Raw genomic sequence first — 16,961 nt, forward strand, 5'->3', positions numbered from 1 at the left:
ACAGGCATGTACCATCACACCTGGCTTTTGGGAGATTTAATAAATGTTATGAAAACATGACTACACAACTTCCCCTAAGCTTACACACAGCACACAAAAGACAAGTTGAACATTTAGCTTCTTACCTTTACTTTTTCACCATTAATCTCCACTGTCTTAATCATAAAATCAACTCCAATTGTTGCTCCTTGACCTGGGGGGAAAAGACCCTAAAGAACAAATAATTGAAACAACAGTTATGCCCATCCTTCAGGTAAATGAAATACTTCTTACATTTCATATTACCAGTACCAGGCTCTTCTTTTGGTTGAGCTAATTGGTAGAAAAAAGAATGTCGGCTGGTCTCATGGAAGCCCTGTTTAATTTAACATTGTATGTATGTTTTAAGAGGAAGAGAGAAGGGAGAACTTGGGATACAGAAATCCTGACAGAAGCAGAAACAGAAGGTGGATCAAAGAAATGGGTTGAGAGAGGGTGAAGGGGGAGAATCAGGAAAAGGCAGTGGGGGAAACCTGATTTTAATAAAGAAAAAGAAAAATCCAGGGAGCCACTGGAATGAGACTAGGATTGTTAGAATGGGGAGAAATGAATAGGCAAAATCAAGGAAGCTCAAAACTAGTTATCATGATTGGTCAACAAATATATGAAAAAAATGTTCAACATCTCTAGCAATTAGAGAAATGCAAATTAAAACTACACTGAGATTTCACCTCACTCCAGGCAGAATGGCAATTATCAAGAAAACAAGTAATAATAAATATTGACAAGGATGTGGGGGGAAAACGTACATTCATATATTGCTGGTGGGACTATAAATTGGTGCAACTACTCTGGAAAGGAGTATGGAGATTCCTCAGAAAATTTGATCCAGTTACCCCACTCCTTGCTATATATCCAAAGGACTTAAAATAGCATACTATAGTGATGCAGCCACATCAATGTTTATAGCAGCTCAATTCACAATAGCTAAGCTGTGGAACCAACCCAGATGCCCTTCAACAGATGAATGGACAAAGAAAATATGATATACATATATATATATATATATAACTGAACATTAGTTAGTCATAAAGAAGAATGAAATTATAGTAAATAGATAGAAGTGGAGACTATCTTGCAAAGTGAAATAAGCCAATCCCAAAAAACCAAGGCCAAATGTTCTTTCTGATATACGGATGCTAACATACAATAAGGTGGGGGAGAAGACTAGAAATTCATTGCATTAGACAAAGGGGAATGAAAGGAAGGGGAATGGGGATAGGAAAGATATAAACCATTAAACCAGGAGGCAGCAGACTTAGGATCTCCAGGTGACCTCAGACTAACCACCCTCCCTCTCTGGGCCTTGAATCTGATGAGCTTTACCTCAAACTGGAAATATAGCAGTTTCCAGAGGATAGGATATTAGCACAATTACATGCATAATGTAATTTACTATTGTATAATATTTCCTGTAAGCTTAGAGAGGAAGTTGTGGGTAGCAAGGAATTCTATCAGGAAAGAACTCTATACCTAGTCTCTCCCCTCCTTATTCATCCATATTCTAGAATGTCCAGAAATTAAAGCAAAATGGACATTATTAGCTCTGACATCTAAGACTGGGGAATCTCTAATTAAGTCCATTTCCTGACAAGAGCTCCTTAATTAAAGTTTGAACTTAAAAGGCTGAGCTTCAAACCAAAAGAAAATGTTCCATTGCATTTCTGCAAAAAATGTAAATATAAACATTCATAACTTTACTTACAAATATTGAATCAATTTTCTTCTACTTTAGCTTGGCTCAGATACAAGGTTGCCAAGCTTCAAGTTTATAGCTCCAGCTGTTTTGCAGCCTAACAAATGCCAAAAAAATAAATCCTTCCCAGTGCTTTTCCCCACCACTTTGTTTCCTAACCCTTCATGTCTCAAAAACAGCTGAATCCAATTCATTTTAACTGCTTACTAAATAACAAACAAGCTTGTCTATGAAATATGAACTTTGGGGGTAGTTGAGGGACTGGGAGGATAATAAGTAGACAGAAAAGAAAAATGTGCTTGTTGGTAAAAATTATTGTTCAAGAAGGAAAGCATTTTCACCTTCAATGATAGGGTTTGTGTTTTTAAAGAGAATGATCTCAGAGGTTAGAACCCACAGGACATAGAAATATCAGGCTGAGAACTAAGAGACCCAAATTCTAATCCCATTCTTGTCACTAGTATGATGTGAGATCATAAGCATGTCATTCACTCCCTCTACATCTAAGGTTTTCATCTGTAAAATGAGAGGACTGAATTGAATCTCTGACCTTTCAGTAATGAAACAAGGTCAAGGGAACTTTTGATAAAGGGATTGAAAATTTATCTGTATCTTTGCAGTTCCACAGTCTTGTTCTTCTCTTAAAAGCAGAAAAGATTACTAATGTTAGACAGATGTAAAACCAGTTGGAGTTTCAATGTATCTCCAAGGTGGTTAACTGAGCCCCAGATGCCTGTTAGCTTTTTGCTTTTGATTTCACCAGGCCAAGGCTTAGTAAAAAGCATGAGTTATTTTCTGTGTTTCTTATCATGGGAAAAACCCTGACATTTCCAAAGTGACTCTGAGCCATAAAGCTGTTTGTGTTATCCAATCTGCCTCTCCAGTTTTCCACAGACTTCAGAGCTGAAAGGGGCCTTAGAGTTTATTTGGCTCCCTCATGTGGAGCTGGGAGACCTGGGAAGGGGAGGAACTAGGACAAGGACCTGTGTTTCAGCACGAGCAGTGCTCTTTCCATGGCACCATGTTGCCCTAGACCTTAGAGGAGCTAGTCTTAACTTTCCCAATGTGTACTTTAGCAAAATACAAGCTGAATGAATGATAGCCCAGAAAAAGGCTTCATTCTCCTTTTCATAGGAAAACACAAAAGGTCAACTTTAGAATGATTTCTGATTTTCGAATTTAAAACAGAATGTAATCTTGGCTAGTGAGTTTCAAGAAGGCAGCCCCAAAGGAAACTTGTACTTAGGTCATATGATAAGGCTTCAAACCAGAAAGGACATTCAGTTCAGAGAGTTCTTCACTGTTCTCATCTCATCCCCATTTATGAGGTTTAGAAAAATCAGCATATTTGGTTCTAAACCAAAATGATTCACGCAGTTTCTTGGGAGGAAATGAGGCATAGGCAGGGAGTTTGAGTTTAATTTGCATTAATTTATTTCTACCTTTGGATTATTAAGAACTAATCTATTTTTTATCCAATAAATTTTGAAACTTCATACTGAAAATAAAACCACTTGCTCCCAAGAGGTGTGGGAGGGTTGGTATTGACCCCCACAGCCAAGCTCCCTTGAGGGGATTTAGAAAAAGCCTAGGCTACAAAACTGATACCACTTTCAAAGGGTGTGTTAAGAATGCACAGCCTAGAGGCTGGCCCTGGGACCAGGCACCCAATCCATAAGATTCCTCTAAGGCAGGCTAGACAGATAAAACCCACTCTGGGATTCTGAGTGCTCTTACCTGAGTGAACCGTCGGACTAGGCACGTCTTCCCCACACCAGCGTTGCCAATTAAAACAATTTTGAACAGGAAATCATAATCTTCCATACTCATTTACACAGCTGCAAGGCAAATACAGGCAAGAGTGAGAAAGGCCCAGAGAACCCAAGGTGCACCAGCCCCTTCTCCTCAGGAATAAGAAATCTGACTCATTTGAAGAGCAATTTAATGTTCCCCTCTGGTGACCCTGCCAATGAGAGAGGAACACAGGTGTCTAGTCACAGATAGACTTCATTCCTCCCAGCTATGTCATGCCACAGGAAGTAATGACAGATGTCCTTTCACTTGGTAACCTTTATTCCTCCAAGCAGTCAGGTCACAAGTCCTCAGTGATAAGATCCATTTTCTTTCAGTATAAGAGAAACATCACCAGGCAAGTAGGGAGTGGTGCAGAGAAACAGGGACAAAGGAGAGTCCATCCAGAACTTTAAGGATGTTTATGTATTGTGCATGGCTCTGGAAAAAGTACTAGCAGCTAGGAGACTGAATGGACTGTAACTATGAAGGACCCTTTTGGTCTCCTTCAAGTCCTGGGGGTCTTACCAGTGGAAGTTATAGTCATCTTGTCCTCCGATCCCCACCTCATTCCTATATACTTTCTCCAACCACACAGATGCTAAAGGGACCCTGAAGTGCCTATCTTTTCATTCTTCTGGGCTTTGGCATTTATGAGTTTCCCCTGTCGGGATGCCTTCCCTTCAACATTATGAAGCCCTTCAAGGCCCAATGCAAATAGCTATTTCTCTCTGAATTTTTTACTAATCTTACTTAAATAAGGCAAAACACTTCCACCAATCTTCTGTCCTAAGACTTCACTTCCTATACACAGTTATTCAAATATCTGTCTCATCCTTGAGGGAAGTAACTATGTCTTTCAATTCTATATTCCCACCCTCTGGGACCGAGTTACCCTTCATAAATTTTTACTCTATAGAAGGAAAAAAATAATGGGCATATTGTTTAAGTATAGGCCTTAGTTTCTCCAACTGTGCTGAAAAGAATACTGTAAACTGTCTACTTGAGAGGACATTTTTTGAAGATTTTAAAAACAACCTCTCAAAGAGCCTTGGTACCCTATCCTGGTGAAAGCAAGTTACTTATTAAGTGTTTCTATAGTACTCTATCACCTGGGAGGTGGGCCACCTCAAAACCAACCAAGGAAAGTTAACAACAAAAAAGTTAAATAAATCATAGAATAGGTCCAGTAGACTCTAGAGGGAGAGGCAATGGATAGACAATGAGCCCCTGGGGTGCTTGAGAGAGTTAGAGAAGCCTCAAGGTCACTCCTACCAGGAACTAAAGCTCAAATGGCTGCAGGCAGAGAAAAGAGCCCCAGGGGTTGAACCTGTCAAATACTGCTAGGGAAGTAAATCCACTGCATACAAATGTGGTATCCAGTGGACTTAACTAGCTCTTGATAAGATGACTGGCAACCAAGCCAACACCCAGGTGGCCGCTCTTAGGGTTCTCAGTTCACTTAAATTGTGGAGGAAAATCTTTCTTTGTGTAAGAATCTGAGTCCATAAGCAGTGGTTTGTGCTGGCCATATGTCTGGCACTATGTGGCCCTTTATGTATATTTCCATTTGTTTCTGCAGTCCAGAGACTGAATTCTCAGGTAATATACAGTGTTAAGGTATATTACCTGAGCAAACTGAGATTAAGGAAAACCAAGGGGGCCCGAAATCATAAAACAACCAGACTTCAAGTTCCAAGACCATGTGTGTCATCAAAAAAACTTTGGAGCTGAAGAGACCCAGGTTCAAATCCTGCCTGTGCTGCTTTCTAAGTGACCATTTTCCAGAGCTTCAACTTCCCTATTAACAAAATGAAGCTTATATCACTTATAACAGAATAATGATGCGTGAAGAAATGAATGGAAACCTCAAGGACAGGACCAGGCCCTTAGTCATCCAAACTCCTTCTCTTGACTCACAAGTTTTCCATCAGCTGGTTTCCTCCTTCACTGCCGGCCTCATCTCTCACCAGCCTCCTTATAACACACACTTGAAGCTCACTGGATTTCTTCTCTTCCTTAAATACTGTAGGATTGATTTTCTCTTCAGATGTTCACACATACGTCTGCCCAGAACACATGACCTAATTTCCCATCCCCTCACCTAGTCCAGATAACTTTTACTTCCCCTTTAGGTCTCAGCTGAAACATCCCTTTCTCTAGTTACTTCTCTAACTTGATAGGGAGCAGCTTGGGCCCCCTATGAAGGTTCTCCTGACACCCTCTTCATCTCCTATGATAATACCCACCACACTTTACTATTAAATGCTTGCCTCATATTTCATCCCCATCCATAAGCACCTCAATACTACTGACACATTCATGACTGTGCAGCATGAGGGTAATGAAGTGAACTGCACCCTGATCCCAACCTATCATCATCATCAGCAGCAGCAGCAGCAGCAGCAGCAGCATCTCACTGGATATAAAGTCATCTAATATCACAACTATGGGGTAGACACTTGACATTCCTAAATTACAGCACAAGCGAAGCGAAATAAGAAGGCACTGAGGTTCCACAGATGCTAACTAGTAGGGTTGAGATTCAAACCCAGACAACCTGGCTCCAGCACCCACATCTTCGAACCACTAGATAGTGCCTCTCACTATACCTGGCTCAGAGTAAGACCTCAAGAAAGATGTGATGAATTGAATGAGGGAGGACAAGCATTTTTATAAATGTGATTTCCCTTTTCTCCTCCCCTCTAGCTTCAGGCCCAAAATTCTACCACATTATAATAGTTCAAGTAAGAAACAAAGTCAAACTCCTGATAAATTTCAGGGATGTGAGATGTCAGTTAAAACTCACTGTTAAAAATAAAAAGAAAATAAAACTCAAGCATATGCAAGGTTAGCAGGAAGATGAAGCTGTGTGGACCAGGACTCACTGCTCCCATGAGCAAATGAGAAACAGGAAACACCGGACTGAGCTGCATTCTTTTCCTGTGTTTTGCTTGTTTGATGCACATTTATTTCTACATCTTTGCCTGATGTCAAAAGAACAAAGTAAGAAATACAGAGAATTCCAAAAATAAAGAACTCAGAAACAGTGCTCCTAAGAGAAAGTTATCAGTGCCCAAACTATGTATCTTTATGAAGAGAAGAAAGAGGGGGCTCTGTCAATGCTGTGTCATGTGGTTACCACCTGGAGCAAACCACAGAAAAAAAGACATTTCCCCTTTCTAAAAGAAACTTACTTTCATGCTTTGTTGAATATGTTTCAGTTTGGGGTTTTTTGTTTTTGGAGCTGGGGACTGAACCCAGAGGCTCATGCATGCTAATCATGTGTTCTACCACTGAGCTATACTCCTAGCCCAAGTATTTTTTAAATGAACCTCTGAAGAAAATGGTTGTGAGTTTAAAACTGCAGGCTTAAGCTGGACTGAGAACTCCAGATTACCTGCTTTGATTAATGTTCTGTTTCTAACAGAAAACATGTGACTGTATGATTACACGACTGGTGTGATTCTACATCGTGTACAACTAGAAGAGTGAGAAGTTGTACTCCACTTATGTATGATGTGTCAAAATGCATTCTACAGTCATGTATAACTAATTAGAACAACAACAAAAACTTCTCTTAAAAAACAATCATCTTAGCTGGATACAGTGCTGCATGCCTGTAATCCCAGCTACTTGGGAAGCTGAAGTAGGAGGATAACAAGTTCAATGCCAGCCTTGGCTGCTTAGCAAAATCATGTCTCAAAATAAAAAATAAAAAGGCTTGGAATGTAGTTTAGAGGTAGAATATTACTGGGTTCAATCCTCTATACCAAAAAAAAAAAAAAAAGACAAATATTCTAAATAAAGGGAAGAAGAAACTTTTAAAAAGAAAACACATCTGAATTAAATGTTCATAGATTCTCTGGAAAAACCAAGCTTTGAGTAAGCTCTTCTGTGTAGTCCATAACATAACAAACAGCCCAGGCATCAAGGAATCACTTTGTGATGAGAAAGTATCCAAGAGGTGGGGAGATACCCATTCAGAAGTAAACTAGTTATAACCAACCCTAAACTGACAACAAAAGTCACACCTTGTCTCACATTTAGGAATGCCAAGTGAGGATCAATCAAGCACATTACGAGATGGTCTTCTGCCAAATTCTGGGGATTTCCCACTCTGTTACTGTCAATAATAACAATAATAGCTAACACTTATTCAAAGCTTATTATGTACCAGGTACTGTGTCACATGTAGTTATGCATTTAATCCTCACAACTCTATGATGTAGGTAATCTTTTTTAAATTTTTTTATTCTAATTTGTTATACAGGATAGCAGAATGCACTACAATTCATACTATACATAAAGAGCACAATTTTACATATCTCTGGTTGTATACAAAGTATATTCACAACATTTGTGTCTTCATACATGTACTTTGGATAATGATGTCCATCTCATTCCACCATCATTTCTAGTCCCATGCCCCTCTCTTCCTCTCCCACCCCTCTGCCCTATCTAGAGTTCCTCTATTCCTCCCATGACCCCCTTCCCTACCCCACTTATGAGTCAGCCTCCTTATATCAGAGAAAACATTTGGCATTTGTTTTTTTGTGATTGGCTAACTTCACTTAGCATGATATTCTCCAACTCCATCCATTTACCTGCAAATGCCATAATTTTATTCTCTTTTATTGCTGAGTACTATTCCATTGTGCATATATACCACATTTTCTTTATCCATTCATCTATTGAAGGGCATCTAGGTTGGTTCCACAATTTAGCTGTTGCGAATTGTGGCTATAAATGTTGATGTGGCTGTGTCCCTGTAGTACGCTGTTTTTAAGTCCTTTAGGTATAGACCGAGGAGAGGGATAGCTGGGTCAAATGCTGGTTCCATTTCCAGTTTTCCAAGGAATCTTCATACTGCTTTCCACATTGGCTGTACCAATTTGCAGTCCCACCAGCAATTTATGAGTGTGCCCTTTTCCCCACATCCTCACCAACACTTATTGTTGTTTGTATTCTTAATAGCTGCCATTCTGACTGGAGTGAGATGAAATCTTAGAATAGTTTTGATTTCTCTAATTGCTAGAGATGATGAACATTTTCACATATTTGTTGATTGATTGTTTATCATCTTCTGAGAAGTATGTGTTCAGGTCTTTGGCCCATTTATTGATTGGGTTATTTGTTTTTTGGTGTTTAGCTTTTTGAGTTCTTTATACACCTTAGAGATTAGTGCTCTATCTGATGTGTGAAGGGTAAAAACTTGCTCCCAAACTGTAGGCTCTCTATTCATCTCACTGATTGTTTTATGTGCTGAGAAGAAACTTTTTAGTTTGAATCCATCCCATTTATTGATTCTTGATTTGTAGGTAATCTTTTTATCATCACTAATTTACTACAGAGGAAACTGGTATACCGAGATATTATCCTAGATATAGCTAATTAGTGTTAGGATAGATACAAACCCAAGTCCATCTGACTCCAGAGCTTTACTGCTTCTCAAACAGAATACTGCTGCCTCCTGTCTTGTGATTGACAATATCACTATATCGGTCACTGGGGCTGGAGGCTCAGTTGAACTGATCCCCAGGCTCCTTTGAACTGCAGGATTCTAGAAATCCCCCAGCTCTGAAAGCATCACTCCTACATTGATGGGGATGCACACTGGTTTCACATCACATGATGCTCCTCACTGTGCCCCGCAGTCCAGGTCTCCCATAGGAACTAGAGTTAGACTTCCCTTGAATGCCACTCCCACAATTTAGTCACCAATCATCTGTGTAATTAAGTACCAGGTACAGAGGAATAAACAGGAACACCACTCAGATGAACAGGTAAAATCTCAAATATAATCACCACCATAGTTCTAAATAAATGGATATATGCATGAGATTCAAAAAGGAAAAAAAATCAATGAGGAAAAGAAAAAAATTAACTTCAAGACAATAACAGGAAATGAAAACTAGTATGAAAAGCTTAAAAGGAAGAAAACCATTCTAAGCAATATAAATTTGGTAACATTAACATAAACCAGTTTTTAAAAACGACTACATTCACTGTTGCACATCTATGTATTTCCCCCTTGCCCTCTGGGACTCAGCATAAGTCAGCAGCCAGGTCCCCTCCTCCCACCTCTAACCCCAGACTTTACCCTAAAAACATTGTGAACACTTGTCCCTGGTTCAAAAAACTGTGTGTCTCAGGCACGTTCTTTTCCCTTCCAGAACTTCCACTTGGTCTGTAAATGGAGAGTGTTGACACACAGGTACCATGGGCCCTTCCCATGACAGTATGTGGCACTGTTCTTGCACACCATTGAGGCTGCAGAGATGAAACCAGGAGGCCTGCATCTGCTAGAGAAAAGTTTCTATATTCATAAAATGGAAATAATAAACATTAGAACCGGGACTGGGATTGTGGCTCAGTGGTAGAGTGCTGGCCTAGCACACATGAGGCACTGGGTTCAATCTACAGCACCATATAAAAATAAAAGTATTGTGTCCATCTACAACTAAAAAGTAACTATTTTTAAAAATAAATAAAATAAACATTAAAACATATATTACTGAGTTGTTTGAGAAGCAAATAATATATGGAAAATGTCCCTTTAAAAAATAGAATAAAAATTTTTTAGTCCTTCTGTCAAGTCATCTTTATCAACTGTAGAAAATATAGACAAATATAAAGAAAAATGAAACCATCCATAATCTTTCCCTACCCATACCTCCTCCTAGGTATAAATAACATTTTGCTATACATCCTTCTAGTCTCTTTATTTATATACCCTTATAAGTACGTATATTTTATTATAAATTTTTGGATTTAAAAAAAAAACAGCATCATAGGATCATGTAAAGTTTTTTTTATATATATAAATTTTGTGTTTTCCAAAACCCCAAATCAGAACTTAGAGTCTGCAAAATAGAACTCATTATCAGACACCCTCAGCATTCTTTCAACATCTGCTTCTATAACCCTAACTACTCAAGAAGGGAGGGTTTGTGGAAGATGACTTCACAGTGACATAACTTTGAGGAATGCTAAATACTATAACCCAATCCTGAAGATTTAAAATGTTCTGGATCACAATTAGAATAACTTATACTCCATTTATATGTGTCAAAATACACTGTGTTTGGTATATCCAAAAAGATTTTTTAAAAAGCAAATTTTCAACAAAAAATAAAATGTTGTGAAAATTCTCATCATGAATGAAACTGGCTTTGTTTAGTTCATATTTACAAAATATGATTTTAGCTGAGAATTCTTTTCTCATGTAACGCCTTTCAATATCCCTTGCTATATAGGGTTGCATGACACATGAATATGTTAAATGCTATTTTGTATTACTTAAAATCAGGGCTGCCCAGGCTGGGTTGCCAAAGAAAGTCAAGATATCACTTAAGTTTCAGTTTCAGATAGTAATAAGTAAATTTGAATATGTTTGTTCAATATGTTGAATGAGATAAATGAATGACTTTTTAAGATATAAGTGTAGCCAGGCACAGTGGTGCATGCCTGTAATTCCAGGCTCAAAAGGTTGAGGCAGAAGGATCGCAAGATCGAAGTTAGCCTCAGCAACTTAGCTAGGCCCCAAGCAACTCAGCAGAGTCCCTGTCTCTAAATAAAATATTTAAAAAGGGCTGGAGATGTGGCTCAGTGGTTAAGCACCCCTAGGTTCAATCCCTGGTACCAAAAAAAAAAAAAGAAAGAAAGAAAGAAAAAAGGAAAAAAGATATCAGTGTGATCCAAATATTACATAAGACCTACACACACACGCACACACACACACACAATGTTGTTTATTTAAAATTCAAAATTAATTAGGTAGCCTATATTTTATTTGGAAACCCTACCCAGGGAAATTGATTAGCTAGGTCATAGCAGAAACAGAGGCCATAAATACACACCACTCCCATAAAGAACTGTGAAAGGAGATGAGTAGGGCATGAAAAACAAGATATCTCTACCAATCTAAAAGAGAAGCAAACAGGAATAACAAAGGACAATAAACAAAATTTCTAGAAGGCAATACTAGGCTGGGCTTCCTTAGAATCTGAGCCAGACTTCAGGGGCTGGGTTTAGACCAGTATACAGTGAGCTGCTCCATCCTTGACAGTTCTAGAGCACTCTGGACCTTCCTCTGACTACGTTCAGCATGTGCATCTACCTGGTGAAGGGGACTGTGCCCTGCATGTCTATCTTACCCCTACCGTCCTTAAAGGTAAAGACTGTACGCCAACAAGACACTCATCTCTGCTTACTCTATTACTGTGTTCAATTAGTATACATTGAACTGAAAGCATTTGATCCATCTTTCACTCTAACGAGGTTCTGTCCCAGGAAGCTCATTATTGCTTAATTACGAGGAGGCAATTACTAACCATTACTATAATCAACTGCTGCAAGCTCACTTGCTTTACATCAGCTGCTAATTTCATGTTATTGCAAGTTAATTATTCTCCTTGGCCATGGATGTCAAATACCCACCTGCACCATGGCTGCTCCTCATTCACCAGGCTATAAACTCCCAACATTTTGTTATATGGCTCTTTATAGTTTACAAATGCTTTCACATGCATGCTCTAATATGGATATCCCAACAACTTCATGAACTACTTCTTATTCACTATACAGGTAAGGAAACAGGGATTAGGTAATGAAGTGACTCACCTTAAGTCACACACAAGTGAGATGCAAGGTGACAATCCTGGCCACCCAGAACTTCTCTTTTCTAGAATACACTATTTTCCCATGTTCCTAGGACCTTGGACCATGATTTGAACACACAGGGTGCCAGAAACAATGCTAAATGTTTTTCATATTTCATCTTATGTAATCCTTGCTCTAGCCCTTTACACAGGCATTATTATTCACATTATATAAGTGAAGAAATTGAGGTTCAAAGAGGTAAATTTATTCAGAATCATACAGCTCATGAGTAGAAAGTGCCTTGATTCCAAACCTAGGTCTTTCTGAAAAGAAGTTAATTTGGAATTAGGTATCCCTCTTTATACTAAAATAAACTCTAAATAGATTCAAGGTTTGAATCTTTAAAAACTGAAAGCATGGGGCTGGGGTTGTGGTTCAGCGGTAGGTGCTCGACAAGCATGTGAGAGGCCCTGGGTTCGATCCTTAGCACCAAATAAATAAATAAATAAATGAAAAATTGGGGCTGGGGTTGTGGCTCAGGGGTAGAGCACTCGCCTAGCACATGTGAGGCCCTGGGTTTGATCCTCAGCACCACATAAAAATAAATAAACAAAATAAGAGTGTTGTGTACAACTAAAAAATAAATATTTTTTTAAAAACTGAAAGCATGGAAATACTAGAAAAAAATGTGTGCATGTGTGTGTATAAAATCTTGAAGTGGGGAATTACTTAATATCAAGTCTAAATTGCAAAATAAATGATTAATTTTACTAATTTTAAAATAATTCTGCAAAACAGTAAAAATGAACTAAAATATCTGTAACACATGTATTTAAGTCTAATTCCATTAATTGCATAAAGAATTCCTATAAATAAAAAACAATAACCCAATAGAAAAATGGACTAAGGACATGAGCAGAAAGTTCACAAGAAATAAAACAGAACTTTAAAAAAAAAGATCAGCCTCACACATTAGTAACTGCAAACTAATTTTTGAGCTATAAATTATAATTAAAATAATCAATAAATGGGATAGAATCAAACTAAAAAGTTTCTTCTCAGCAGAAGAAACAGAGAGCCTACATCCTGGGAGCAAATTTTTACCCTCACACATCAGATAGAGCACTAATCTCTAGAGTATATAAAGAACTCAAAAAGCTAAGCACGGAAAAAACAAATAACCTAATCAACAAATGGGCCAAGGACCTGAACAGACACTTCTCAGAAGAGGATATACAATCAATCAACAAATCATCATCTCTAGCAATCAGAGAAATGCAAATCAAAACTACTCTAAGATATCATCTCACTCCAGTCAGAATGGCAGCTATTATGAAGACAAACAACAATAAGTACTGGCGAGGATGTGGGGAAAAAGGTACACTCATACATGACTGGTAGGACTGCAAATTGGTGCAGTCAATATGGAAAGCAGTATGGAGATTCCTTAGAAATCTGGGAATGGAACCACTATTTGACCCAGCTATCCCTCTCTTCAGACTATACCCAAAGGACTTAAAAACAGCATACTACAGGGACACAGCCACATCAATGTTTATAGCAGCACAATTCACAATAGCTAAACTGTGGAGCCAACCTAGATGCCCTTTAGTGGATGAATGGATAAAAAAAAAAAAGTGGCATATATACACAATGGAATTTTACTCAACAATAAAAGAGAATAAAATCATGGCATTTGTAGGTAAATGGATGACATTGGAGAAGATAATGCTAAGTGAAGTTAGCCAATCCCAAAAAAACAAATGTTGAATGTTTTCTCTGATATAAGGAGGCTGACTCATAGTGGGGTAGGGAGGGGGAGCATGGCAAGAATAGATGAATTCTAGATAGGGAAGAGGGGTGGGAGGGAAAGGGAGGAGGCAGGGGATTAGCAAGGATGGTGGAATGAGATGGACATCATTATCCGATATACATGTATGAAGACACAAATTGGGTGTTAACCTACTTTATATATAGAGATATGAAAAATTGTGGTATATATGTGTAATAAAAATTATAATGCATTCCACTGTCATGTATTTAAAAAATAAAATCAATTAAATAAAAAAAAGAAAGGACATTTTTCATCTCAAATTGGGGCAAACTTCATTCTGTACCGGGATACAGAGAAATGAGGCATTTGTGTACTACTGGTAGAAGACAACTCAACTCAAATATGATGCAACAAACCCTTGCTCCAGCAATGCACTTCTAGTAATCTAGCATATATCCATACTCACTGATACACTGATAACTCATACCTACATGTGAACAAAGGAACATGTAGTAGGATGTTCTGCATTTGTAATTACAGTTATAAAAATCAACCTAGAAGTCCCTCAGCAAAAAAAAAAAAAAAAAGAAGAAGAAGAAGGATTATGGCAACGATAAATTATGGCATATATGTCAATGGGCCACACAGTCTGCTTTGGATGTGTGCAAGGTGTATTATGTGAAAGAAACAAGATGGAAACAGGGTGTGTATAATATAGAAAAAGGGTAAGAGCATATAATTCTACATCTGTTGATTCATACGATATTTTTGGAATGAAACCAAAAAAACTAGCAAGAGTGGTTTCCCCTGGGAAGGCTGTAAGATTTAGCTTTTTCTAGGAAAGAAGAGAACCTCTAACTCTTGAATTATATTCTACCCTTCCATTCACTATCCAGTAGTGCTTGAAAGGAAGACAGTTTTCCTAATATAGTAAGAAAGGCCTTTTAAAAAATCAGTTTGGGGAATTCTGTTTCTATCTTTCTCTTTGTCTGCCCTCTTGGATCCTGGATCCAGGGAAAAAATATTCCACCAGAACTCCAGTATTGCCTTTCCTAGTTCATTGTGTATACCATTGCTTTCTCTGTTAAAGCATGCCGCAGTACAGCAGCTCCCTAAAAAGGAAGATTCATTCTTGGAGACCAACATCCCTTAAAACCAAGTATCCATTATATAAAAACCAAAACCAATGGATCAAACAATAGTTTATTTGTGACACTAATTTAAAAATACATTTGTACAGCTTGGAAATTGCTCTCACTGCCCTTGACATAAAATCTTCCTGAGTAAACATGAGGAGTCTGTCTTTTTCTCCCACTTCACGGAGAAGGCATTTGAAACCAAGAAAGTAACTATAGCCTTAGGCCAGTGGCACATAAGCAATGAACTACACAGGTCCTCTGACTCTGAAGCAGGACTGCTGCCAGTACAAATAAAGTCCACAAATAAAAACCCCTACTATGAAAGACCACGGGCATAACCATCGTAGGTGGCTGGCATGGATTCATGCCATGATTAGGGGTGGAATAAGGACAAGGGAACTCAAAAGCAGCCCTTAGAATATTTTTAAGACATGCAAAGAAATAAAAATGAAAAATAATAATACCATATTATTTTTAAAAATCAAGACAATAAAACACTTTATTTTATTCTTGGTATATATTGTCTTTTATATTCTCATATTTCCTGGAAACACAAAATAGATTTGGGATTACAAACATGTAAGAAAGATGAAAATTAACCTATGAAACAGCATTTCATCAGCATTAACCAAAGCAAAAATCTGAATTATCTTCCAGTGTTTTCACTTGCTATAGTGAAAACCACACAGATTTGGTTTTCCATAGACAGTTGGCCCCCAAAAAGGGGCTACTGCTTAGGACCCACTTGGGCTCCCACTCAGTTCCCCAGGCAGAACCAATTTGTTTTGTACCACAGCACCTAGGAGCAGGTGATTGTCAGAGAGACTTGCATGCACCTGGAAATACTGGCATTTTCTTTCCTGGGGAAAGGAAAATGGATACCCTTCCCACTTGCTAATCCCTCTCCAAGTTGGGGAGCTTCTGTCTGCAAAATATGTTTGTTGAACAGATCTAAAAATGGTACTTCCAAATCTAACTTGCTGTTTCCGTCTTTTGCACAAGCAGGCAAGGCTCCCTCTGTGGTCCTCCTTCAACAATAACAATACCACTGTAAAGAACTCTGGGGTTTTGCCCCACTGCCCTCCCATCTGTGTTCTCTAAATCAGGGCCTGTGTCTAATCTTTCTTCTGCAGAAGCTTTTCTGTGACTGTTTGGCTGGACCAGAAGGGCCCCCTTATCAGCCTCCTCAGTCTCCTCCCACAGACTGAGCACACAATGCAGCCTGGCCAGGCAGACAGAGGTCAGGGCCAAGACCCAGAACTGGGCTCAAGCATTTCCCCTGATGGTCCTCGCCCCAGAGGCCTATCAAGGACAGAGGTGTCTCCTCCTAGCAGGAAGACTGTCCAGTGAGACTGGATGCTTCCCTCACCTGTTCAAATACATTCCCATTGGAAGTAGGAGAAAAAGTCAAAGCAACATAAGAGTCTACATGCTCTGGCACCCAAATGGATGAAGATAAAATACGGGAATTCTCCCAAGTTTGTGACAGTTCTTAGGACATTCAAAAGAATGACTATTCGTCTAAAGCCCAGACTTTACACACACTGGCTCATTTCATCCTTAAAACAGCCCTATTAGGTAGGATTTTGTAGGTACTGTCACTATAAGTAAGTTTTTACATCTACAGATGTAAAAAACAGAGCACTTGTAGTTTACTAAGGGCTTTCCTGTGCATTATCTTGTTTGTATCCTGGCAAATTCCTGTGGGGAAGGCAGGATACAAATTCTTCCTCAACATGGCCTTCCAATACACACACACACACACACACACACACAACGCATGCTCTAAACCACCTGTTGCCAAGGCCTGCAAATTTTTTTTTGTCAGAAATATTGCTTGAATGCCCTCTGCCCCCCACCACCGGTTCCTGCTGCACCAACAAGGCTCAGGCCTTCGTTGGCTCTCACCCAGCCAGTC

General features: G+C 38.7%; 1 protein-coding gene across 2 annotated transcripts in view; it reads right to left on the bottom strand.

The window, feature by feature from the left end:
- The window catches only part of Rab30 (RAB30, member RAS oncogene family), an 86,720-nt gene that overhangs the window by 19,840 nt on the left and 49,919 nt on the right, over positions 1 to 16,961 (bottom strand). For both annotated transcript variants that reach the window (XM_027942773.2, XM_071616556.1), the window contains exons 2-3: positions 3,473 to 3,573; positions 126 to 209 (exon numbers count right to left, since the gene is read on the bottom strand). In XM_027942773.2, coding sequence (XP_027798574.1) covers positions 126 to 209; positions 3,473 to 3,565 — 177 coding nt within the window. In that variant the 5' untranslated portion in view covers positions 3,566 to 3,573. The remainder of the gene's footprint in view (positions 1 to 125; positions 210 to 3,472; positions 3,574 to 16,961) is intronic.

This window comes from Marmota flaviventris, chromosome 9 (genome assembly GCF_047511675.1).
Source record: "Marmota flaviventris isolate mMarFla1 chromosome 9, mMarFla1.hap1, whole genome shotgun sequence".
NCBI classification, from domain to species: Eukaryota; Metazoa; Chordata; class Mammalia; order Rodentia; family Sciuridae; genus Marmota; species Marmota flaviventris.